Below are 24,878 nucleotides of genomic sequence, written 5' to 3'. Positions count from 1 at the left end.
TAGTGATCAAGGGGGAAAGGCCCCTTGTGGGTGGGACCATCTCTGGGCTGGTAGTCTTGGGTTCTATAAGAGAGTAGGCTGAGCAAGCCAGGAGAGGCAAGCCAGTAAAGAACATCCCTCCATGGTCTCTGCATCAGCTCCTGCTTTCTGACCTGCTTGAGTTCCAGTCCTGACTTCCTTTGGTGATAAACAGCACTATGGAAGTATAAGCCGAATAAACCCTTTCCTCCCCAACTTGCTTCTTGGTCATGATGTTTGTGCAGGAATAGAAACCCTGACTAAGACACCACACTACTGTGGCTCTACAGCTATTCATGCCAATGATTGGCTTCCTAAACATTGGAAACTCACGATCAACAAACAGTGCTGGTAAAAACCTTCTTCACTGCTGCCACCTTGGAGAGTTATTGGAGTTACGGGTAAGAATACACATGGCTCAAAGAGAAAAGGCGCATGCAGCAGTGCTCTGGAAACAAGGTGCTTAACAGGCTTACTCTACAAATTTCTCATCGTCACAAAAACAACTTTTTGGCACTGATTTTACCTACTATTAATAACACCCTTTCTTATCTAACATAGATTTTTATTCCCTTTCTTTCCCTCTGCTTAAACTTTATAAAAGTTGTAAAGCAGTAAGGGCTGGAGGAAGGGCGTTCAGTGGTTTAACGTGTAAAGGCCCCAGTTCCTAGTACCCCCAAATGGTGGCTCAGTCCAGTTTCAGAAGAGCCGATGCTCTCTTCTGACTTCCTTGGGGACCAGGAACATATCTGGCACACATACATGTAAAATACTAATCAATATACATTAAGAAAAACACTTTCAATGTTTTGCTTCCTAATGAACGACTTCAAGCAAGTCAGTTTTTATTTACTGAAAGCAAAAGCCAGGATATCTTGGGCGTGTGCTATTACCACAATATAAAATCTTCATGACGTAAGCCCACTATAACAGAACTTAATGGTCAACATTGGAATTGATTCCAAGTATAAGAAGACATGGAACCCTCAAAGACTAACTGTCCTCACTCTGCTCACTAGCGCAACTAAGTCCAGCACAGAGCGCGTGGGCGAGGACTCAAGCACTGGAACCCCCAGAGGTTCCAAGTCAGCTAATGCGTGTACTTTCAGCTGTGCTCCAGAGGGGCCCGAGAGGTGATCCAGCACAGCTTGGTAGTATCTGCATGCCAGGAATACTAGAAAATGTACCTTGCAACCTGGAAAAACGAATTTTAGAACAAATTCCGGAACATGCAGTCGGTCACTAGCATATACACAACCTTTCCCCAGAGTGCTCAATGCATTACATTTGGACACACTGGGTGCCACCCTTTGGAGAGTCAGTACTCAAAGCTCCAAATTTCTCTTTCACCATTGATGTATGTTTTTCTTTTGTTAAAGATGTAGTTATTTTTGATTGTGTGTGTGTTTGTGTGGGTGTGCACACTTGCACACGCTTGCACACACACTTGCATGTTCGTGCAAGTGCCAGTGGAAACCAAAGGTGTAAGATCCGCTGGACCTAGAATTACTGGTGGTTGTGAGTAACTCAACATGAGTGCTAGGTATTAAATGTGAGTCTCTACAAAAGTAGCATTGGTTCTTAACTGGTGGGCAATTCATAAGCAGTGCTTGATGCTCTGAATAAATAATTCCACACTCATGAATAAATACAATAAAAAGCTTTTGAAAATAATTAAATGCTCAAATCTTCAAGTTATTATGGAGTTCTTGAGGATATATATGGTATGACTATTACTATAGGAAACCACAGACTATTTCTAGTAAGCCATCGTGTTAAGCCTGCTGTGATTGATGCCTCTAGAAAATTTCACTTTAAGAATGAGTTATCACCAATGAGGACTTAGGTAACTGTAAACAAAATATTTTAATTGGGAAGTAAAATGGTTCATCAGGTAAAGGTCCTTGCCACCAAGCCTGACCATCTGAGTCCAATCCCAAGGTCCTACCTGGGGGAAGGAGAGACTTAAGTTTTTTGACTTACACACTGTAGCACACTCACATATCACACAAATATTTCCACTGCAAATTTGATGTTAAAGACATTTTACAATTTCAAAATTACTTTAAGGAGAAATTTGCAACTGACAGCTGCTGGAAGAGAGAAAATGTCTCCCTCAATCAGTGACAGGTTAACTGACACTCAGAGCATGCTCCACACCCAGGATCAGTAGTCAGCTCAGACACACTGAGACGCACTGCTCTGTGTGTGTCTGCATGTATGTGTACTTAAAAGAGGAAAGTAACAGAGAGACAGTTGGACAGGATATGGGAGGAGTTACAAGAAAAGAATGATAAAAACACACTGCATGAAATTCTCAAAGAATGAATAAAAACATTATTATTTTAAAAATGTAAACAAACCTCTTATGACAGATAACAGAAAGTCATAAATAACTGCATTACATACACAATCTGAGAAGTTGACTATGACTTATAAATGAATTCAATTCTTAAATACTTACAGTTATCATGCCTTGAAAAGTCACCTGGCAAATACGTAAAGCAGTATAAGGATTCCTATTCTAATTAGTTGTAAATAAAAAGATTATAGTATTGATCACAGAAACTTTTACACTAAGGAATTAAACTAAATTTATTCTTGTAAAAAGAGGGCATGAATCTTTACTTACTTTATTCGCCTGAATCAGATGAAAATCTTTTCCATAGGCCTTCAGCCCTTGCTCAAAATTTCTACACTCTTCCTCTGTCCACACAGATAATTCCTCTGACAAAATGAGGGGGTAAGAGCAAATTAATATACCAAAAAGAAATTGAAAGCAAAAAACGTTAACGTTTTGGCAAAACAATGAAAGGAGTGGAGTATCTTAGTCTTAAGTGCTAACACTAGTCATTGCAAATGACGCAGGGTTACAAATTCCTGATTTAATAAAAATTGGAACAATTTGGTCCTAAACTCTCCAATCTCAAATTTGGACCACTTGTTCCTTCTTCCTTGTTGAGGCAAGGTCTTGCTCTGGCTCCTGCCAGGCCACATTTGCATTCCTTCACCTTGGTAAGTTCTTTCTGACTTTGGACTCTACATGGAACTGTGCTCTGTCCCTTCTTCACCCTCTTTAAGGAACACAATTGTTACCAGTAAAATCACTTTGTTCTCAGTTTCCTCTCAGAAACTCTCCTTAGCTAGGTTACACTACAATTGGCTCTAACAATGCCCTACAACTCTCCTCTGAAGATCAAAACCTGTTTTTCATCTTGCCTCTAGGTTTTCAGGCACCATGTTGGCTGAGACTTAAATGGTTAGGTTCTCAGAGACATAGAGCCTTCAGACTGACTTCAAGTAAACAAATAATCCACTACTGTCATGTCTATAGACACATACAAAATACTCTCAGTGCAATGGACTAGGGGTCAAACTTAGAGTAAAAAAGCCACCAGTTTCAACTATAGCCTTATTGCTTATGAATTACACTTGCCTCAACCACAATACTTGGGCTTAGAGAGCTAAATCTCAGAATTTCACTTAATACTTCTTTACCTGTCTCTGTGTGCGCGAGCACATGTGCATCTGGGTTATGTGCACCATGGTGAGTGCAGGGAGGCCAGCAAACACCTTGACTAGTTCTTTCCTCCTCCTCTGCATGGGCTCTAGCCATCCAATCCAAGTTATTAGGCCTGAGGGACAACCACTTTTGCCCCTGGGCCATCTCCCTAGCCCAGACTCATAATTCTAAAGGTAGGCGTTATAGTACTTAGTTTACTGGGCTATCATAAAGATCAAAGACAAAAATCTTTAAATATGTTTTGAAACTGTAAGGTATTGTATATTTTAGACTTACACGTAAATGCCCTGATTTCGCATAAGAGAACAATTTTAATCCCATTCCCTATAACAATTTGAGTGATACTTTCTCTGTAAGTGTCTACTGAATTCAGAAAGACTAGAACTAGTAAGCTGAGACACATTCAGGAAAACTAAAAAGCCTAAAATTTAAAATTTCTGCCAAGTCATGTAACAAAGGTCTAGTGCGTGCTCACCTCGAGCTGCTTTGACATTAAATCTCAGTCTTCTCAAGGCTTCTTCCGTATCAAAGCTGCATTTAACCAATTCATATAAAGCCTAGGAAAAGAAAGGTGTTTACATAAGACTCACCGATTACGAACAGTTCAGTCTGATGCAGGTTTTTAAGAGCACATTTTTCTGAATCATGTATTTGTTTCCATGCTTTCTGGTCCAATTATAGTGAGAGCAACATACAGAGCATAGAGGAAAAAAATTGAATTTCTAACTTTATATGCCTCTTGCTATATACAATATATGTGTACATAGGGGTATGTAACTTGATGACCACAGTAACCCAGTAACTGACATATTGATTTCACATAAAATATTTTGTTTAAGCTGTAATTCTTTGGAGCCATCTTGGACTCCTAATATTTTAAACAGGTTGAGAAAGAAAAGGTTTTAAAAAATGTTCTTATATTAGGTTCATGGACGTATTAATCTGACTATATACACAATGGTTTTGTGAGATGCAAAGGCCAACTTGATCAGAGTCATGGAGTCTCACAGAGAGAATAGAAAACAAAAGAAAATCCAAAAGAAAACACTTTTAAAAATCATTACAAAAAGTATGTGCAGGCAAAGAAAGGTTTCTGTTTTACTGGAGCCAAAAAAGCACACTAAAAGTACTTGGTAGGCGCTGTAATAAGAGAGTCCCGGTGGACGAGCGTCCACACTGAGGAATGCCCTTTCTGAGGAGACCCACGACGTTATGCCTTACTCACGGACCTGCTCATTGTCTTTTATATGCGAGCCTTCAGGAATTGCTTCTACACCTTTCTCATCCCCTGTTCTTCTAGATGCATCCTTAAGAAAGACAATCACTTTCTCTTCTGGTAAACATTCTGGATCCCACAGAAGCTGATCATCATTTTCATACACTAAATTAATAAAACAAATGTTAATTAAACTACCCCCAAATTAACATAATTCATGTAGGTCATAGGAGACATATCACTAAACAAATAAAATGACATTTATTTTCTCTGTATGTATTTGCATGTACCACACCACACACATGTCCCCACCCTGAGACAGTTTTCTTCTGTGTAGCCTTGACAGTTCTAGAACTTGCTTAATAGACCAGGCTGGCCTCCGATTCACCTGCCTCTGCTGGGATTAAGGGAGATATCACAAGCACCCGGGAGCCAGTTCTTGGCACGTGGAGCTCACGGATCAAACTCAGGTCATCAGGTTTGATGAGAGTGCCTTTACCCACAGAAGTGGCAGCTATAACTTTTTTTCTTTTTATGAGACAGGGTCTTGATATTGCATTCCAGGTTGGCCTCCAAGTTATAATCTTCCTGCCTTGGCTTCCCCAAGTGATGAAAGTCAGCTGGGCAATGGCAGCACATACCCTGATTCCCAGAATTGGGAAAACAGGTAGATCAATGAATTAAGGGCCAGCCTGGGCTACAGTTTCAGGCTAGCCATATATTCATAGAGAAATCCTGTCTCAACTGCCCCCCCTCAAGAATAAAGCCAAAATCCCAGCAAAATTAAAAATATAAAACTAGGACATGACCCTAAAGACAGTGCCTTCTGAGGCTAAATGACACAGACACATGTAAAACCCAGAAGCCACAGCCTGAAACTGAATCAGTGCCACACTTGTGGTACTAGAGGAGCAAGACAAGAGCTTCCAAGAGTGACTTTCAAGCCTGGTTAAATCCCAGAGTGGCCTGGGTTAGAAAGAAGCCTGCTGGGTTTACTAACAAGGACATGAGGATATGCAGAGCCGAGCTCTGGGAGGGACTGGAAAAGCAAATAGAAACTGAAATAAAACCAAAACTTTCTGACAATTCTGGATGGGAGAGGGAGATATGACAGTGTCACCATAGCAGAGTGGAAATCTAGTTGAACAAAACTTGTAAGACCTTTGTTTTTAAAGACAAGAAACAAATATTTAAATCTCAACAGAAAAATCACTTGAAAAAAAAATCTTTATAAGACACAGGATGACTGTCAAAATACCTTGTGTTATAAAAAGGCATTAGCAGCTAATTAAGCAATTCTTCTATGATAGGCAACGTATCAATTGTTTCACATACACTACCTTCTTCCTCCGTCTTCACACACGTACTTTAAAAACCCACCTATTCCTGGTACTCTCAATAAATACTTCTCTTCTTAAAAGACAATATGGAAAGAAATGTCGTTCTGCCTTCTTTTTCTAACTGCTAAGCATAATAAAGGCCAAAACTGAAATATGTTGACTGCCTTGATAAGTGAATTTGGACAGAGTACTAAATTTCTGTTTTCTGTTCTGCAAAGGGAATTGGGTCCTCATTTTATGTTTTAAAGGTTGTCTCATGTCTTCAAGAATAAGTGAAGGGCTAGGTGTCTGAATCCCAGGATTCTCCTAGCTATATAACCTAGAAGATATTTTTGGAATCACTGACAATATTCTGTAAATCCTTAAACTGGGAAGAGGGCCACCACCAGGTGGCGCCACATGACAAGTCAGCCTCCTGTAAGACTGAACAGCTAGCTCTGATTATTTCAGAATAACACAATGCACTTTAGACAATTACAATAGAGTCACTAATAAGCATGAGCTGAGAGCAACTGGAGCCTCTCTAAATCCACACTGCATAGGCAATATGTACACAAATGTAGTCTATGGGACAAACATCATACACTGGACATGAAGAATCGCGTGATAAACAGATAGTAAAATGAACCCACAGTACTTAACAGGTTCTATATCTGTGTACTTAATTAACAACAGGATGAAAATTTAAAAGAAAAAAGTTTGTGTCTGCACTGACCACCAAATTGTCTTTTGTTGTTATTCCTTAAGAAGCAATCTGATTCATAGAGCATTTACATTATATAATAACCAAGAGATGAGTTAAAGCATAAGAGAGAGGATGGCCATAGGCTATATTCAAATTCCATACCAAGTCACATAAGAGACTTGAGTATCTATGTTTTAGTGTCCATGGGCCAAGGAAGAGGTAGTCTTATAGTCAGCTCCCACAGAGAGCAAGAGAGGTGTACTTTGTCAAGCATAATTCACATAAAAAATGTAAATAAATGTTAATGAAGGTATAATCAAGGATATTCTTGTAACCAAAATAAATACAGGTTTCATAGGAAGATGCCTACTGAGTGTGTATCAGTAAGTTCTAAATTTTAAGCGTTTATATCAGGAGTGATACCCAATGGGAAAGAGACCAATAAAGACAAATCCAAGAACAGACATACATTCTGCCATCTTTCTGGAGTCATCGTGGTGGTGGTGGAGTCTTTCATCTCTATAAAGGACTTCTGCAAGGACATCAGAACCAGGCACGGTGGCACACACACCTGTAATCTCAACTACTTGGGAGCTTCAAGCAGGAAAATAGCAAGTTCTAGGTCAGCCTAGATAACAGATCAAGCTGTGCCTCAGCACTCGGGTTTACTACAGGAGTGCACTAATCAACAGTGACTTTTACAAACTTCAGTTTTAACAGTGTATTGTGGAATAGTGGTATTTGCTTTATGTTTTCAGGGTACACTACAAAGAAATAAATCTTTTGTTTTTTTAAAGCTAGAATTTCTTTTTCAGTTATTAAGTCTGCTCTTCCTAATCCACCAAGTATACTTAATTTCTCACATGGAAGCCAGGCATGATAGCACACATCTTTGATCCCAGCACCTGTGGGGCAGAGGCAGGGGGGTTGCTTTGAGTTCCAGGCCAGCCTGGACCAGAGTGAACCCCTAAGAAACCCTATCTCAAAAAAGGAAAAGGCAGAAATAAAAAAGCTTCCCATCAAATTCATACCTTACTGCATATAAATTACACACAACTGACTTCTAAAACCAGGAAAACATTAAGCCAGAATAGACATTATTTTTGTTTGTACGTTTGGTTGGTTTTGTTTTATGTGTAGTTCTGTGGACTAGGCTGGACTTGAACTCACAGAGAGCCACCCGTCTCTGCCTCCCAAGGGTTGGAATTAAAGGTGTGCACCACTGCTGCCCAGCTGGACTAGGCAATAGTTTTTAAAGTAGAAATTATAATTTATTTACTATGATATTTGACTATAGATATTAAAAGGTCAAGTACAAGACAAGATTATCCTTAATCATGATACCAAACTATTATGTTTTCCTTTCATCTACTAAAAGGCTTGTCCTGTATGCTGGGGAGTGAACCTAGGGCTTTGTGTATGGTATGTACACCACACACAGTGTTTACCACTAAGCCACACTCTCAGCACTTAATATGAAACTTTCAAAATACAGGCATTACTTTCTTTGTAGCAAAAAAATTTAAGACACCTAGTAAAATGGAACAAATATTTACCTTTCAGTTTCTTACTAACAAAAGAGAAGAACTCAGCTACTCAGCTGTGATTATGGCCTGCTATTGTATAGTCACAGTACCTAAACTTCAATTATATATAGAAAAGCCAACAGACTTTTTTTTTTTTGTACACAATCATAAAGAATATATACCAAATTCCAGCACAGGACGAGGTGACTCCAGGCTGGTGCCCTCAATAGTTTTACACATTACAGGGACTAAGCTAGACAAGCCTGCAAAGGCAAGGGTGAATGATATTGAAACACTGGCTACAAAACTTACTAGCTTGTGAAGTTTCCTACTTCTCACCTCTTGTAGGCAGGCAGAACAGGTATATATTTAAAACAAAGTATCTAAGGGAGATGGTAAAAAGAAAATAAACACCAAAACCTCCACAATTCTAAGGTGCTCTGTGTAAAGCTGTAATGTGAACAGTGAAAAAGAAATGCACAACTGGCTCCAAGTCATGCCGCACTGTTTATGACCTCACATATGCATACACAGTCTTTCTATAATCCACCTAAAAAAAGTAGATGCCCTAAAAAAACAAACAAAGAAAAAACAAGAAGAAAAACAAAAACCAAAACCAAGAAAAAAACCCCACAGAATCCTCATTTATTTTATGTTATTAGATGTATGACTGGCCTTAGACTTTGATATAAATGGTTAAAAAAAAAAACTTTCGAAATTTAAATATACAAGTAGTATTCCCAAATTATTTTAAAACACAACAAAACATTCCTTTTTAGTAGTATTGAGTTTTAGAAGCAAATAACCAGTTGTTTAACATTTGGCTTTCAAATTGGTAATTGAAGTTATAAAGGCTAGAAACTACCAAGTTTGGGACATTTAAAATACAGAGAAACATGTTTTTAAGAGACTGGATATTTTATGGCACACATCTCCAGAATTCCCTTGTTTTCTGTCAGATTTATACAGAGAAAAACTGGAAACATAGTGACCATTATGACTGATACAACAGCTTCTTTTATAGAAGCCATTAAGAGTTATTTAATAGGCTGTCATGTTCTTATCACATTTTGTATGTTAATTAACAGACCAGGCTGGGTATAGTGCCTGCTGTGCAAGCCTGAAAACACAGGTCTGGATGGATGCCCAACACCATGTGTGAAAGCCAGAGTGGCAGCAAGCATCTGTAATCTAGGCACTGAGGGTAGAAAGACAGATGCTCACTGGCCAGCCTGCCTAACTAAATAAACCCTGTGTCTCAAGGCCAAGAGGCAACACAGGAAGGAACCCAACCTTGACCTCCGGCCTCCACGTAAGCACAAACAGGTGTGTGTATCCACACACAAACTCACACCATCCCCTCAGGAAAAGTCCATCACTTCAAAAGTTCAGGGACGTAACTTTAACTCACCTTTTTCATTTTCTTTGTATCTACAAACACCAACTGGAATCTCAGCTTGAAACATGGAGCCCACCATGATCTCCTATTTTAAACATAAAAAAGATCTGGTGATAGACATCCAGTGTTCATGTCTAGCTTCAGTATCTTCTTGGGTAAACTGACTCTGGTCTCTGTCATAAAACCAATTACTACCTCATGGTAGTATTGTGAGGATGAATGAGTTCATAATAGCTAGAGGCTTAGAAGACTGGATGGGAAACAGTAATAATAATGGGTGAGATGTAATATAAATAAAACATACAAGGTATAGAGAAAAATTAGTAAGTGAATTTTGCTTAATTAAAATAATAAAAATACCCTGGAAATCAGAAAAGTCAACTTGGGGTGTCTTAGAGCATCTGCACTTGGGAGAACTCTGCACCCGCAGCGTTGGCAACACTAGGAAACTTCTACAACTTGAGGTCTTTACGTCTCTACTCAATGATGAGTGGAAACCAGTGCTAGAGCTCACAGGCTCAACACTTACGACTGAGCTTTAAGATAAAGGGATAAAACCATAAAAGGTTTGTAAAAAGTCTGGCAGGAACTTAGCAAACTCACTTCCAAACCAAGCTTTTTTTCTTGAGGTTAGTGCTTGGCTTTCTTTCTTTTTTTTAAGATTTCTTTATTATTATATCTAAGTACACTGTAGCTGTCTTCAGACACCCAGAAGAGGGCATCAGGATGGTTGTGAGCCACCATGTGGTTGCTGAGATTTGAACTCAGGACCTTCGGAAGAGCAGTCGGTGCTCTTAACCGCTGAGCCATCTCTCCAGCCCTTGGCTTGCTTTCTTTAAAAAGGTTTGAAACTGGCTCTCAAAAAGTCAACTGGAAATCACCAATGAGAGGTCTCATGGCATGGGGATCACAACAGATGGACCTGGCACTTTTCAGTGAAAATGACATCACAGGTATGAACATGCTGTAGGAAGCTTAGATGATTCTAGGGGATTAAAGAGCTTCCTCTCTGCTGCTGTCACTTCTGTGTAAGTGGCATCTTATGTTACCTACTGTAGCTTCAGACATGCCCAACTCGACAAATCCACTGTTCTACTACAGAGGAAACCCAGATTTTCTGGAGGTCAGTCTTCAAGAAAGACCAGTACATATGACAAACTTCCTCCATGTGGGATGGTTTTATTTTAAAGGTATCCACTACAGAACCCCTCTTCTGCCAATCCCTGCACCTCTTTTTACTTTACTCTACCTGTACTTCCAAGGAGACCCAAATAGCCATATTCCTAAGTCTTAACCCAAAACAGATAATGATCCCCTACAGATCCTGCATGTAGCCTCCTTCAGATCATCATCTACACTATATACTCGGGCACCTCCCCAGACACACAGTAGAAAGGAAGGCGCAGAAGACTGAATAACTCAGTCTCTGACGACTCATTACACTCCTTCTCCAAAGAAAACAGCAACACTCCTGAAGGTAGTCAAAGTTGCTCTGTGATAGCTGCCATATTTCAACAGGAACAAATACACATGCAGACAAAATACCCATACACATAAAATAGTTAAATAAAACAAAACCAAGAAAAAAAGAACAAAACAAAATAAAACACAACAACAAACTCAAATGGTGTTATTTTTTTAAAGAGGTCAGACTAGGCAATTATCTCTTATTAAGGAAAGCATCCTTCTACAGAAATCATTTGCTTTAACCAATCACACATAGTGTGTACTATTATTTCCTAAGAGGTTCAACTCCTATGCATCATCATAAAATTAAATCCCACAACTTAACAGTGTGGTTAATTACATAATGCTATGTAACATCTTAAGGGGGAAAAAAAAAAAACCCTAACGTCTCAAGTTTATTTTAGAAGCCGGTTTTGCATTTGTAGAGCAGCCAGCCCATATAAAACACCAACACTGCATTCAGTCATGCTGAGCTTTCTTTAATAAGTAATGTGGAATGGGAAACCACAATCTTAAACCCTGAAAGGTCATATTTTAACAAGGCAACAAGATTCTAATTCTGTACTACTTCAGGCCTATATTAGATATTTGGATTTCTAATATAGGTATGAATATCAATACACTCAGCAAAATACCATTCTACCCACACAATCATTTTGTGAAAAGATAAATGTATTTCTTAATTGGATATATTAATGTGGAACTTAAACAACATTTACCAAATGCTTAAATGTCAGAATAAGGCTAATACATTAAATTCATTTATATGATTTATTAAAAAAAATATTCTTTGCTTTTAGAATATTACTATAAGTTTTGTAAAATTACCTTTTTCCAGTCTTCTGAGGGAATATAGTCTTCATCTTCTTCAGATTCTTCTTCTATTTCACTATCTAGAATACATAAGAAAATCATACTATAAAATAGACACTCTGTTCATTCTGATATTATCTTCGCATTTTTATACCTACCATCAAATATTTAGATATGCCGAAAGGTCTGCTAAATTAGGCCAAGATATTTAAAATCAAGTAATGAACACTGTATAAACAAAGACTGAGACAAAGCAGTATCTTCCAAAGAATGCTCCTTATATGTAAAACTGGGAATTTTGTAGCAAAATTTGGCGGACAATCAAGTCTGCGTATATTTTAAAAACAATTATTCTCCCCAATTTCTATTTTATACATGCTGGGCAAGCTATTGCTTGCATACACTCAAATGAGGATGATTTATAGGGTTGGCTGATTGCTACCATGAAATGAGGCATGGTGGCACAAGCCTGTAATGCCAGCATTTAGAACGTAGAGACATTAAGATCAGAAATTCAAGGTCATCTTCCTTTACCTAAGGGGTCTACTAGAGTTTAATCCTTGGAAAGCAATTTCAGAATCAGTTAACTCAAATGGCAATAAAACCACATTAGAGTTTTAGGTAATAAAGGAGAGTGGAAATTACATTCTAACTTTAGCAATAATAATACATACTTGTATCAAAATATTTACATCGACGTGGGCGGATTATTTCCTGAGCATCTTGGGAAGTAACAGACTGTGAGGGATCATCATTGGAAGACTGAGTTTCATCCTCCTGACCCGATGAATCCTTTATATTCTCTTCCTGCAGAATAAAAAAAGTACTTACAATATGAAGAATGCTGTTGTGGGCCACGGGTCAAATTGTGTTTTAGCTGTAAGATTATAATGAACACACTAACTGTAATGTGATTCTCTGGGTTAGCTCTTCGAACTGGCATGGGACCTTATAATTAAAGTCCTAGCCATTTATAGAGTTTAGCTGCTAAGGGCGCTTAGCAGTGCTAATTTCTTAGTTTTGATAAAGACATGAAGTTATACCAGGTATTAATATAAGGGAAAGCAATGTGACCCTCATCTATCTGAAATGAATTTTAAAAACTGAATACAGAACTGCCAGTCAGCCTGTATTATTTAAAAGTAACAACAATTTTTTTCTTATGTTGAGACTATTTAGACAAAGCAAAAAGAAATCTGAAATGACATAGATCACATTTATCTCATGGAAGTGAATCCTAAGGAATTTTCAATTTTTGTATCACCCTTTTCTGTATTTTTATTTTCAAAACTTAATCTTACTGTAAAAAGATCCTCCAGGGATCTTGGAAAATAAATGTTCCATAAATAAGACAAAAACCACTGAGCATGCACTAACTTACTTTATTTTCCCCACTACAGCCACTGTTATCATCATTATCAGCATCTTCATCATCTTCACCTTCCTCCTCCTCTTCTTCCTCCTCCTCTTCTTCAGGTAACCGAACAGTGCTGTCATAACCATAGAGGCTGAGCAGCTCGTGGATTGGCATGTCGCCTTCCTAAATACACCAAAATAGGTCAATTTCTGACATCAGTGATTTTAGGGCTTCCATGCTATAATTTAAAAATCTGTACAGTACTAAATTGACACTTCTTGTTTTCTTTAGGGCACATGTGTGTTGTGTCTAATATGTTCAAAATTTTCAAATTATGAAAAGGAAAAATGAAAACCCATTCTTTTATTTCTATAAACTGACCAATTCTAATTGGTCCCTATATCATTGTCAATAGTCTGAAATCACGTACAATTTTTGCCATTATTCAGTCCCTATACCACAGAAAGTAAGCCCTTATATATACGGATTATTATGAACAGTATCCTAAATCATTTGGGGTAAAGAAGAGTGATTAGAAAACAGAATGTCATCTGATTCCATAAGCCCTGCTCAGACAAAGCACACTGGAGGAACATAGTAATTACATACAAAATGATACTAAATCACAAAGCCATCCATACTTTTCTAAGGTACTCTTCATCTGCACGTGAGACCATTGCTAGCTACAGAACTATTACATTAACTCTCACAGAAATAAGGAAACACGGACACACACACATTACAGAATTTTCTTTAAAAATAACAGGAATTGCAGCAGAATATAGCCAGATTTTCATCATCTAACTCTAAAGGTTGATAATCTTACTAGTGTGTCTTAGGGTCTCAGTTGGGACCTTCTTCAATCCCTCCAAAAGACATACCCAGTGTGAATAAAATGAAGAAACAGCCTGATTTGGGAAAATAAAACCAGTTTTCTATAGAAGGCAGTTACTAATCAAAGTGATGTCAAGCATCAGAAACAATAAATTCTGATTATACAAGAAAAAAAAATCAAAGTCTAACTCAAATTATCTGAACACAGACACACAAACACAAATATATGTATGTGTTCTAAAGAAAGACATACTTGTCAATTTAGAACCTAGAGAACTGGTACTCTTTAAGATAATGTATTTTATAATTTTCTATCGTGTACTTTGCTGATCAATAGACAGCTAGCTCATATATTAAACACATTTCTATAAGAGAATATATACACTGGAATGTGTAACATAAGTTGGTATCATAAAATTAATCTCCCCTCACGTAGAATCCATGCAGGTGTGAGTATGTGTTTGTATGTGTGTGTATGTGTGTTTAGGGAACTTACTGCTCATGCAGAGGACCTGGATTCAGTTCTTAGCACCTTTTAACCGGGGCAGCTTACAACCACCTGTGGCTCCAATTCCAGGGGATATGACACCCCTGACCTTCTTGGGTACCTGCACCTACATGTACACCCTGACATACATACGTGCACGCATGCACACACACACCCTCCACCATTTTTTAAACAAACAAACAAACAAAAAAAAAACCTAGTAATCATAATCTGTAAATTCCTTATAGAAAGAAAAGACCATTTGGTATTTATACTGTACACTGTAAATCAACCTGTGAGCCGATTATGGAAGAGAGTTCGTTTCTGAAGGGCCTAATCATATGTAGATGCTACAGTCTGACAAGGAATGGCTGCATACAGCAAGGCATCACTGTGCCAGATGAAATAACTAACAGTCATGCTGGGTTATTATTATTTTTAGAAAGACTTATTTTATGTATATGAGTATTCTGTCACTCTTCTCAGTCATACCAGAAGAAGGTATCAGATCCCATCACAGATGGTTACTGGGAATTGAATTCAGGACTCTAGAAGAGCAGTCAGTGCTCTTAACACTGAACCATCTCTCCAGCCCCCCATGCTGTGTTATTTTAAATGTATAACCAAAACCATACTTGAGGTATTGAAGGAACTGGCACATGGAAATCTGAGCTGTACCAAGGACACCAAAAATGATATTAGGCATCAATATTTATAAAGAACAGAACTTCAAAACCAATACACAGAGTAAAAGGAGGTTAGAAAAAGGGACCTCTTCATACACATTAACAGCTTTCCCAATGCGTTTCTTAGTGGTCAAGCACCTAAGCTATGTGCTTTGACTTCACTTTCTCCAAGAATGAAAGTAGCCAGAAGCACTTAGTCTCCTTAGTCAGCTTACATTATCAGATGGTAATGTTTGCTACTTGTTTATTCATATTAAGGAAGCAAATCAGAGATACTGCACATGCTGCTTTAAAGACTTTAACCCCTGGCCTCCTAATTCCAGCTTGTGTAATTTTCCTTAAACTCACTGGGCAGCCCAAGTAAGAAGTAGGTTCAGCAACTGAAGTTAATAAAATTAGTAAGAGCCACTAAAGCTATGTATAAGAGTCAAACTAAAAGAAACACTAACATGGCAGTTTGCAACTATCACTCTTAACAGCTTTAAGAGTTCATAAACAGCTTGTTCTATCGTTAGTTCATTTTTTAGGATAATGGATGCTACTACTGAAGTATTGAGTGACAATTTAACAGAGCTCGTTTACCCGGTAATACTTTGTTTTGAAATCATCTTCTAAATAGACCACAATACTTGGTCCACTCTAAAAACATATCAAACGACTCCCACTCAGGGTCCTGACAACTTGAAAGTGTATCAGTAGATATGGACATTGGTCTTACCCTCTAGTATCTTGGCCTAATATCTTAGATGAGGTGTCTCCCATCTACATGTTTAAAAACTTCCAAGTATGGCTTCTTCATGAGTACAAAAGGCCACTAATTTCACAGGTGTAGGATAAGATACCAGTGAGTCAGCCTTTCCAGTGGGAGGAAATAAAGCTTAGACATTGTTTTTAAAAATCTTTCACTAACATGACAACTAGCTTACAAAAGGTTAGATGACGTATTAACTGTATAGAAGGGAATTTCACTCTGAAAAACAATAGTTAAATCATTGTTTTCTTCACTGTAGCAGAGACAAGAAGTACAACCCAATTCATAAAATATTATTTCTCAAAAATCTAGAGACACCTCCAATATTCTAAAGGAAGGGCAGAGGCGGGGAGAAAGGTGACCTCACCAATACCTGAAGGGGTTCAAGTAGAGGGACCAGTGACAGAGCAGTGTACAGACAGTCATTACATCACTCCAACACCAAAACTTCCTGATAGAAGCTCTCCATATGTATTATGCTTTCCATAGTAAATGAAAACTATACGCTTTCCCATTATTATTTCAAGAGGATATAGGCTATGGAAAGATCTATAATAGATTAATCACAGATGTAGTGGGTTTTTGATTTGTTTTATTTTTAAATTTAATTTCTGTAACACTTAAATTTCTTAAACCATTTTTTGTCCAGGTCTGAGCCTCGTTTACTTTTTGTGGTCAATTTTACTCATCAGAGTTAATCTTGGTTGTTCATTAGCATGCAACTGAAGCTAATAAATACTGGTTTTAGTTACATTTTTCAGAACAACTAAGAAGAAAAGTACAAAAGTCTAAAACACATGAAAAAATTACTGAGTCAGTATCCAGCACTACCCAGATTGGGGTGGGGGTGGGAGGAACATGGAAATGTTCACAGCCCTAGTTTACTGAACTCAAGTACCAAGTTTCCATATCGTATTTGATAAAATGTACAAGGAACAAGACTCCACAAAAACTTCAGGCAAAAGGAATACTTCAAGTTCAAGGCCTTGGAGCAGATCTGTGGAGTTCTAGCCAGGACTCCACAGTTAGTACAGAGACAGGCTGGAGTGTAGAGCTGAGACCATGACCCTCCCACACACCTGGCCATAAACAAACAAACAAACACGATGCACAGGAAAGCATAAATGCAGGTAGAATAGATAAATTCCTACTAGTGTTATATACTTTTTTGTCTTTTGGGAAAGTCTAGTCTATGTCTAGAGTGACCTGGAACTTACTTTGTAGCCTAAGCTGCCTTCCAATGCATGGTCTTTAGAAGCCCATTTTTATTTGTAACTATAGACAGTTTTAGAAGCAGACCCTCTCTGAGAGGGCAGCCCACACTTTCCTAGCATCTATCCCTGGTGGGCTTTATTGGATCCCTCTAGTCTCTCAGCTAAAAGGTGAACACAATACAGCTTCCTTCAAGGCTTTCAGAGCATTCTGCCAGCATTGTTCTTAGAGAACACATGGAAAAACAAACACTGAAGACATTAAACCTTGGGTCAAAGAACACTGACTTTGACATCGTGTGTGTGTGTGTGTGTGTGTGTGTGTGTGTGAGAGAGAGAGAGAGAGAGAGAGAGAGGTTTCTAACAACAGACTGGTAGACATTATCTGTGTATTTGGGAATAGGGTTGGTGCATATAAAAGCAGGTCAGAGGACACTGAGTGGCCCTACTCTATTGGACATCGTTGTACTAACATCTATCAATAACCTATTTTATAGAACATGACAGGTAGTTTCATTATTAAAGTCTATATTCTACCAAGTATTAAGGGACTTCATTCAACTTACATTGAAGCATCGTATGAAGAAGCAGTGTTTTATTCTCCATCCAAGAGTAAGGATATAGAAAAAGGACGACAGAGAACAGAGCTACAGGGCACATAGCACCTTTTCACAGCTCTACATCAGCTTTCTCTGAGAACAGCAGGAATGATACAACTAAGATTTAATTTATCATGTGCCAGACACTGTGCCAAGTGCTTTACGTTATCATCTTTATAAAGATACAAGTTCAACAATGTCAATCAAGTTATATGGTTATGAAATAGCAATTTATAAGTATGTGCTCATGTTTCCTAACTCACTGGCTTGATTACTTACTTATATATGCACATATATTTTCTTTCTCGAAATCCGACTTCAGGTAAAATGCAATCTGAGATAAGGGCTGAGTAGACAAGACTATGAGGAATATAGACAGACACAAGGTGAATAAAAATAGATGGACATTACAGTGTGCTTTAATAAGTTGTGTAAGCACTGTAACAGTAGGTGGGCAGTCATATCTGTGTAAGCTAACCAGACAGTGGCTAGAAGGAGAGCTCAGACAAGTGACACGGTAAGGACTGGCAGATGGCTTTTCACTCCGAGGTGAAGACTATGCACTCAGGAGGTGAGTGAGTACAGGACTCTAGTGAATAGCCCTAATCCCTAGCCCTAGGCTTTGGTGAGTAACTGGAATTGTGTCCAGTGCTTTAAGGTGTGTATTAAGGATAGGTTTTGTTAGATTTTTCTGGTACAGTGATATCATAGATGTAGTTGATAGTCATCTTGCTTCTCACTGTGGGACTGGAATTATGCTCATGCTTGGTGTCTTGAATTTTCACAGAGCACTGGAAAAGGTTAAATTCTGGTACTGGTAATTCACAGCAAATACTTCATAACCTTTATGTGAACAACTTTAACATCTCTATTAATACCACAACAAACTCTAACCACTTCATCTAATTTCATTAGAATACTTAAATATAAGAGATATGTAACATCTTTATACTGACAATATACAGCTATGACAATACACATCAAAGCTCATATCAACAGTACTCACTAAAAACTTTTGAATTCAAATTGAATGAAATTAAAAGTACCCTCAAAGGATTCTACTATTTGAATAGCTATCTTTAACTTACTCAGTTGATTCTAATCTGAAAGAACTCAAACAAAGGTGAAAGTGAAATTTCTCAAATTTACTGCTTATTTGTGAATGAATTGTGAAAAATTTGTTCATAATTACATTAAAACAATAAACAAGACAGACTTCAAACAATGAAAGCTCCAAATGACCCCCCCCCTTGCTTCTATATTTCTTTAAAAAAAAAAAGATGGATTGGTTCATTGCTATAAAGTTTGTAACTACATGAAATCTAACGCACTGTTTAGCATCAGGTTATGAAAGTTTTAGATATGGAGCTACTGAAACCTAAGACTTTGCTCTATGTGGAAGTCAGGAGTTTTTGAATAGTAAAACTGCTGGAGATGAAAACACATAGGATTAGTTCTAGTCTTTTTCTTCCCTTTTCTAACCTCTAGAGATTTAAATTAACATTTCCAAAAGAAAAAAATAGCAATGACTGACTACCCTGTTACTTTTAAAGACTGTTCCTAACCTCAAATACAGTAAGAGGCTCTATAATAATCAATACACAATATAGCCACCAAAACTAAATACAGTTCTCTGGTCAAAGTTTAAAAAAATTGTATAGGCCCTGTGGATAATGTTAGTTTTAGTAACTAAATGATCCCAACAGGACCCTGGAAAGATTTAACTAAATGATATCAGGACTCCATTCAATCCTCAACTAAATTTTGAAACACAGATAATTATTATACAGAGTACTACCCTCCATTTTTCTGTACCAGCACTATTTCTGTTATACACTTCTTTTATCATGGAGCGTATTAGGTCATACATATAAGTTTTATTAGAACATCAGCTTGTCTTGTGTAATTAATGAAGGGCATAGGTATTACCTATAGGTACAAATGTGTATAAACTGTGGTGAGAAAACAAAACTAAGCCATAATGACAAGGTCAGAGCACATGATTAACATATTGGTATGGCAATACCAAATCCAGAGAAGGCAGAGAATCCAGACCCCAGAGTGTCAAGTAAAACTCAAACCTGGAACAAACTAACTACTCCAAGAATAACAGCAGTTACTAACGTACAGCCTAACAGGTGATCTGTGGTAAATGGAAAAAGTCCTATCAAGCAGCTGGTTTTACAGCAAGATTAAGAAATCTAGATTTTCTTTAGTTATATGAGGTTAAAATAAAATGGCTTATACTTTAGAAAAGTTATTGCAGATACTGAATGGAAATATAGTAGACACATAGTAAAACATGAAATAGGAAAACCAATTAGAACGTGGTCATAATAGTCTAGGATAGAAAAATACCTATTGAGGTAGATATGGAGCAAGAACTGGTTGGAGATATTTTAGTGGGGAGAAGTGACAGGCTTATTTATAAACTCAACGTTGGTAATGAAGGAAAAGTTCTTCCTGGTTCCAGATTTAGGCATCAATGTAAATAAATAAGTACTTTTTAAAGTGACAGTTTGTTTTGGTTTGGTTTGGTTTTTCGAGACAGGGTTTCTCTGTGTAGCCCTGGCTGTCCTGGAACTCACTCTGTAGACAAGGCTGGCCTCCTGCCTCTGCCTCCCAAGTGCTGGGATTAAAGGCGTGCGCCACCACTGCCTGGCTAAAGTGACAGTTTTTATAGACAGCAAGAACAAGTAATGAGGGAATACTAAGTTTAGAGGTATTTGCTGAGCTTCTAAAGAAAAAGTCAAGTTGGTGAATAAAACCAGAAACATTAATGTTAATCCAGAAGTACAAACTAAAAAACACTGAGCAGAACCATGAACTACGAAGTTTGGTAGTTTTAAGACTTGGTATGCATGTGGCTCAAACTTGCTTTGTGCACATGTAGACAGACTGGGAGCCCACTCTGGGGAGATTTGCTGTACTTAGGGTCTACTCTATATTCTGATGCAGCTGACCTTCATAGGACATTCTGATCACTTATCCAGTAAAGAAAAGAAGAGAAGTATAGGTCTAGCACCAATAATCAAAATAATATATAAGACGGGTGTTGGTGGCATATACTTTTAATCCCAGCATTGGGAAGGCAGGAGCAGGTGCATCTCTGTGAGTTCCAATGCTACACAAGAAACAATGTCTTGCAAAACCAAAAACCAAACCAAAACAAAACTAGGACCTTTACATGAAAAAGAAAGTGCAGAAAAGACTGAAGAAAAAAATGGGAGAATAGGGAAAGTCAGAGAGTGAACAGAGAATACCACTGAGAAAAGTTCTCCAACATGAAAAGGACAAGGGCAATCCTGACAGCAAGAGACACTTAGGGAAGGAAACGGGTGACATCAGCTTATCTACTCACTCTGAAAAGAGTAAATAAAAGATGCAGTAACTCAAGGAAAAAAGGTCCCTGAGAGAATATTTAAGACTCCTTCATGGTCCATTTCTGATACAGATGTATGTTTTACTGAAAATTACTACTGATTTCCTTTATTTTATCCATTTTTTTAAAGCCTCAACTTCAAATATTAAATATTCCACCTAAGGTTATATCAAAATTTGCAGCATAAACAGAGCACCGAGGTCTCCATGTCCCCCTCTCCACGTGCTGCCCCGCTTCACCCCTAGTGAAGGTCATTTACCCTCGCAAGATCCTCTATTTCAGAACTGAAGTTTGTCTCTCCTTCCATCATTTCTTCTTCTTCTAATGTTCGCTCATCATCAAAATCATGAACCAGCATGTCAGCTGATGGATCAAACTCATGGTCCTCTGATGTTGCTGAGCCTCCTAGTAAAGAACATTTCAGATGTATGGTAAGCCAGATTCAGTGCATCTTACAGTGTTATTTTAGTATATATGCAGCTTATCTGAATGTATGTCAAAAAGGATCAGAAAAAAGATACAGTAAATATTTCTGCTTTAAAAAATTATCTTTACTCATCACATTATAAAGAAAAATAAAAGCTCTATCAAGAAAGAATAGTCTTTTGTGCAGAGGGAAGAACAAAACAAACAATGCTTTAATCACCCAATTAATGTTTGAGTCTCTCTGGTCCCAGAAAATACCATCATCTCTCACAAAATAAACTTTAGGTCAAAGACAGGTTGCATATATTACAGTGGATATGCCACTCAGTCCAGGTATGTGGTAGGCTTGTAGAGGTTTGCTCTGATACTTGCACAACCACCTGAGTTTATCAGTATGTTGCTGTTAAGCAACATCTGTCTGTCTAGTGAAAATACACGTTATATCACAGCAATATCTTGAAAACATATTTTAATATTTGAGTAGTTATCTTGAACTTAAACAGTTGATTTTGATCTGAAATAACTCGGAGGTTATAAGAGTAAAATGTATTAAGACATATAAAATTTTTAATCAAAGGTAGTTCAAATAATTCAAAGGAACTGTATATCCTAACCAATATTTAGCCTGGCTTGGGGGAAATGCTAGTAGAATCAATAGGGTTATCCTCAAATAGACAAGAGAAGCTGGGAATATGGGTATTCTGTAGACGTTTCCCACATTTTGATTACTGCCAAACCAAGACTTCAGTCTGGAAAAGTACTGCTTGCTTATAAACAAGTGTGCCATGCTAAGGGTTGCATTAACAGACAGGCCAGCACCCTTGTCTCACTCTATTTAAGAGAATCATTAAGTAAAATGAAGAAACATCGGCATTCGGATGGATCTGAGTCCTTGAGTCAACAACGCTCACATTTTCAGAACCATTTCTTTTACCATGTGCCAAACAATATGCATAATTATTTAACAAACATCTCAGAACTCAAGAAGTGGTATAAGGTAGGTATTATCACCCCACTTAAAAGGGGGAGGAGGGAGAAAGATGCAAGGCTTAAGGAATGTAAGCAGCATTTCTAAACACAGGACCAGCAGTGACAGCTAAGATGGAACTAAATCCTAGCTATAACTTCAACTACTGTGCTCCAAACTTCTCCCAAGTCCTCTACATATCTTGTCTCAAAAACCACTTAAGGAACACCTAAGTTTACTACCATGCTTGACCTGTACACCCTGAGGAGGAAATGCATCTGGCAGATACAATGCTTTCTGAGAAGTATTTGAAAAATGATATTAAATATAAAATAAGTACAAATGCTATTCTATTTTATACTAGATTTTAATCAAAATGAGTTATTAGTCATTATGCAAGTTTCAGAAGGATTTATATAAAAAAAAGAAAAGCATCCTGTCTTAATTTCTTGTAAGAGACTATCTTAATTTCATTGGTATTCCAGAAGTTGAATTACTGGACAGGAGAGTTCACATGAGAGCATGATTTAAGGACCATTAATTGGAGTTTTAGTCTTATCATTTTTTCTTTCACTTTCCTGAAACTTTTCTTCTGACATTTAGCAATCAACAATGAAGTGTTTTCACAGAGCAAGCCACACTTATATTCACCCTTGCAGACAAAAAGACTCTTTTTAATAAACCAAAAAAGCTCTATTACTAGAGCTGGAGAGATGGTTTAAGGATTTTGCTTGTGCAGAACACCTGGGTTCAGTTTCTAGCCCCACCTTGCCTCACGTTCTAGAGGACTCTTCTGAAACCTGTGAGTGCCTCTGCACAGTACATATATAAACATACAGGGAAAACATCCACCATACTCAAAAATCACATCTCGATCCCTCTCTTTGGATGTTATTAACCTAAGCATAATATAATTCTTATTGAGTATAGATATTGCCAAAAATCATTGTAACTCACTAGAACACAGTTCCAAATCATGAATGTCATATTACTTACCTGAAGTCTTTATCATTTGCCATCATTTGTGACAGTTCTACCTGAAGGCCTGTCACCTCCCTCCCTCTCTATACTAAATGCTAAAGTATAACTGAGCGTCTCTTTTTATTCCAACGTTTTTCCCACATAAATACCACATATAAACTTTCAAATTTAACTATTTTCTTGCCGTAATTGATGTTTGTTTGGCTGAGTTTCTACTACCTTATTTGTATGCAGTAACTAAACATCCTTTTATTCTCTGCCAGATGCTAGGACCACTGTTAGGACAGTTTCTAGAGAGGTAGCTCAATAATAAGAATGTCTTTTGCTTTGCACAAGTATTTTGCTATGGAATGAAGATAAATCACTCCTTTGTCTTCTACCTTTGGACTACTAAAAGGTATCATCTTTCAAAGGTAGAGATGACTCTAGGGTAGTGTATCATGTTTACCCATTTAATCACTTTAGAAACAAACAACCCTCCCCTCTTATAACTCTTACATATACCAATTTTGTACTGTATCTGCACTTTGACACTACTAAGCCTACAAACAAATCATTTAGCACAGTCATGTAACAATGACTGCTAGCACTGACTTCCAGGTACAGATGCCATGAAAAGCAGGACAGACTTTGACAGTTAAATGTGTTTTCCCTGGGAGGGAGGCATCTATCCTTAATTCTATCAACTTCAGTAACACTTTGTAATTTGTTGCATAGCAACAAATGTTCTTCCTGTTAAAGTCCTAGTATCTATAAATTTATTGATGAATGCCTTGAAAAGAAAAATCTGAAGATTACATAGACACTAGGAACAAGTAAAATTTATTTGTGGTTTTGAAAGAAAAAAATAATGGAAATATTTCTATATCCCACAACCAATATAGTGATGTAACACTTTTCTGACCTCAGATTACTTCTAACTCCTACCATCCTGAACTCATTTACAAACCACAAAGGTAAAAAACTAGTCACAAAGACCAATATACGTTACTCTGGCATACAAACAAATGAAGACATTTTTCAGCTGAAATAAAGATAAAGGCAAATGTAAAGTGATCACTCAAATTATTTACATTAAATCCAACTGTCAGAACATAACAATTTATGTCCACAGAAAGCAACCTGGTTTATTAAAAAGGACTATTCATTAAGCGCATAAAAAACTTTCTAAAAATTACAATATAAATGTTGATTGCTTCAATATTCAAAA

At 37.4% G+C, this 24,878-nt stretch overlaps 1 protein-coding gene across 10 annotated transcripts in view; it reads right to left on the bottom strand.

Moving 5' to 3' along the window:
* Mier1 (MIER1 transcriptional regulator) overlaps nucleotides 1-24,878 on the bottom strand; it is a 51,764-nt gene that overhangs the window by 13,256 nt on the left and 13,630 nt on the right. For all 10 annotated transcript variants that reach the window (XM_029475699.1, XM_029475701.1, XM_029475700.1 and 7 more), the window contains 8 exons: nucleotides 21,554-21,699; nucleotides 13,369-13,527; nucleotides 12,662-12,794; nucleotides 12,003-12,067; nucleotides 9,720-9,792; nucleotides 4,771-4,922; nucleotides 4,017-4,098; nucleotides 2,651-2,745 (listed from right to left, as the gene is read on the bottom strand). In XM_029475699.1, the coding sequence (XP_029331559.1) occupies nucleotides 2,651-2,745; nucleotides 4,017-4,098; nucleotides 4,771-4,922; nucleotides 9,720-9,792; nucleotides 12,003-12,067; nucleotides 12,662-12,794; nucleotides 13,369-13,527; nucleotides 21,554-21,699 (905 nt within the window). The remainder of the gene's footprint in view (nucleotides 1-2,650; nucleotides 2,746-4,016; nucleotides 4,099-4,770; nucleotides 4,923-9,719; nucleotides 9,793-12,002; nucleotides 12,068-12,661; nucleotides 12,795-13,368; nucleotides 13,528-21,553; nucleotides 21,700-24,878) is intronic.

This window comes from Mus caroli, chromosome 4, assembly GCF_900094665.2.
Source record: "Mus caroli chromosome 4, CAROLI_EIJ_v1.1, whole genome shotgun sequence".
Lineage (NCBI taxonomy): Eukaryota > Metazoa > Chordata > Mammalia > Rodentia > Muridae > Mus > Mus caroli.
The sequence above is the reverse complement of the archived record's forward strand: the minus strand, read 5'-3'. Positions and strand labels throughout refer to the sequence as shown.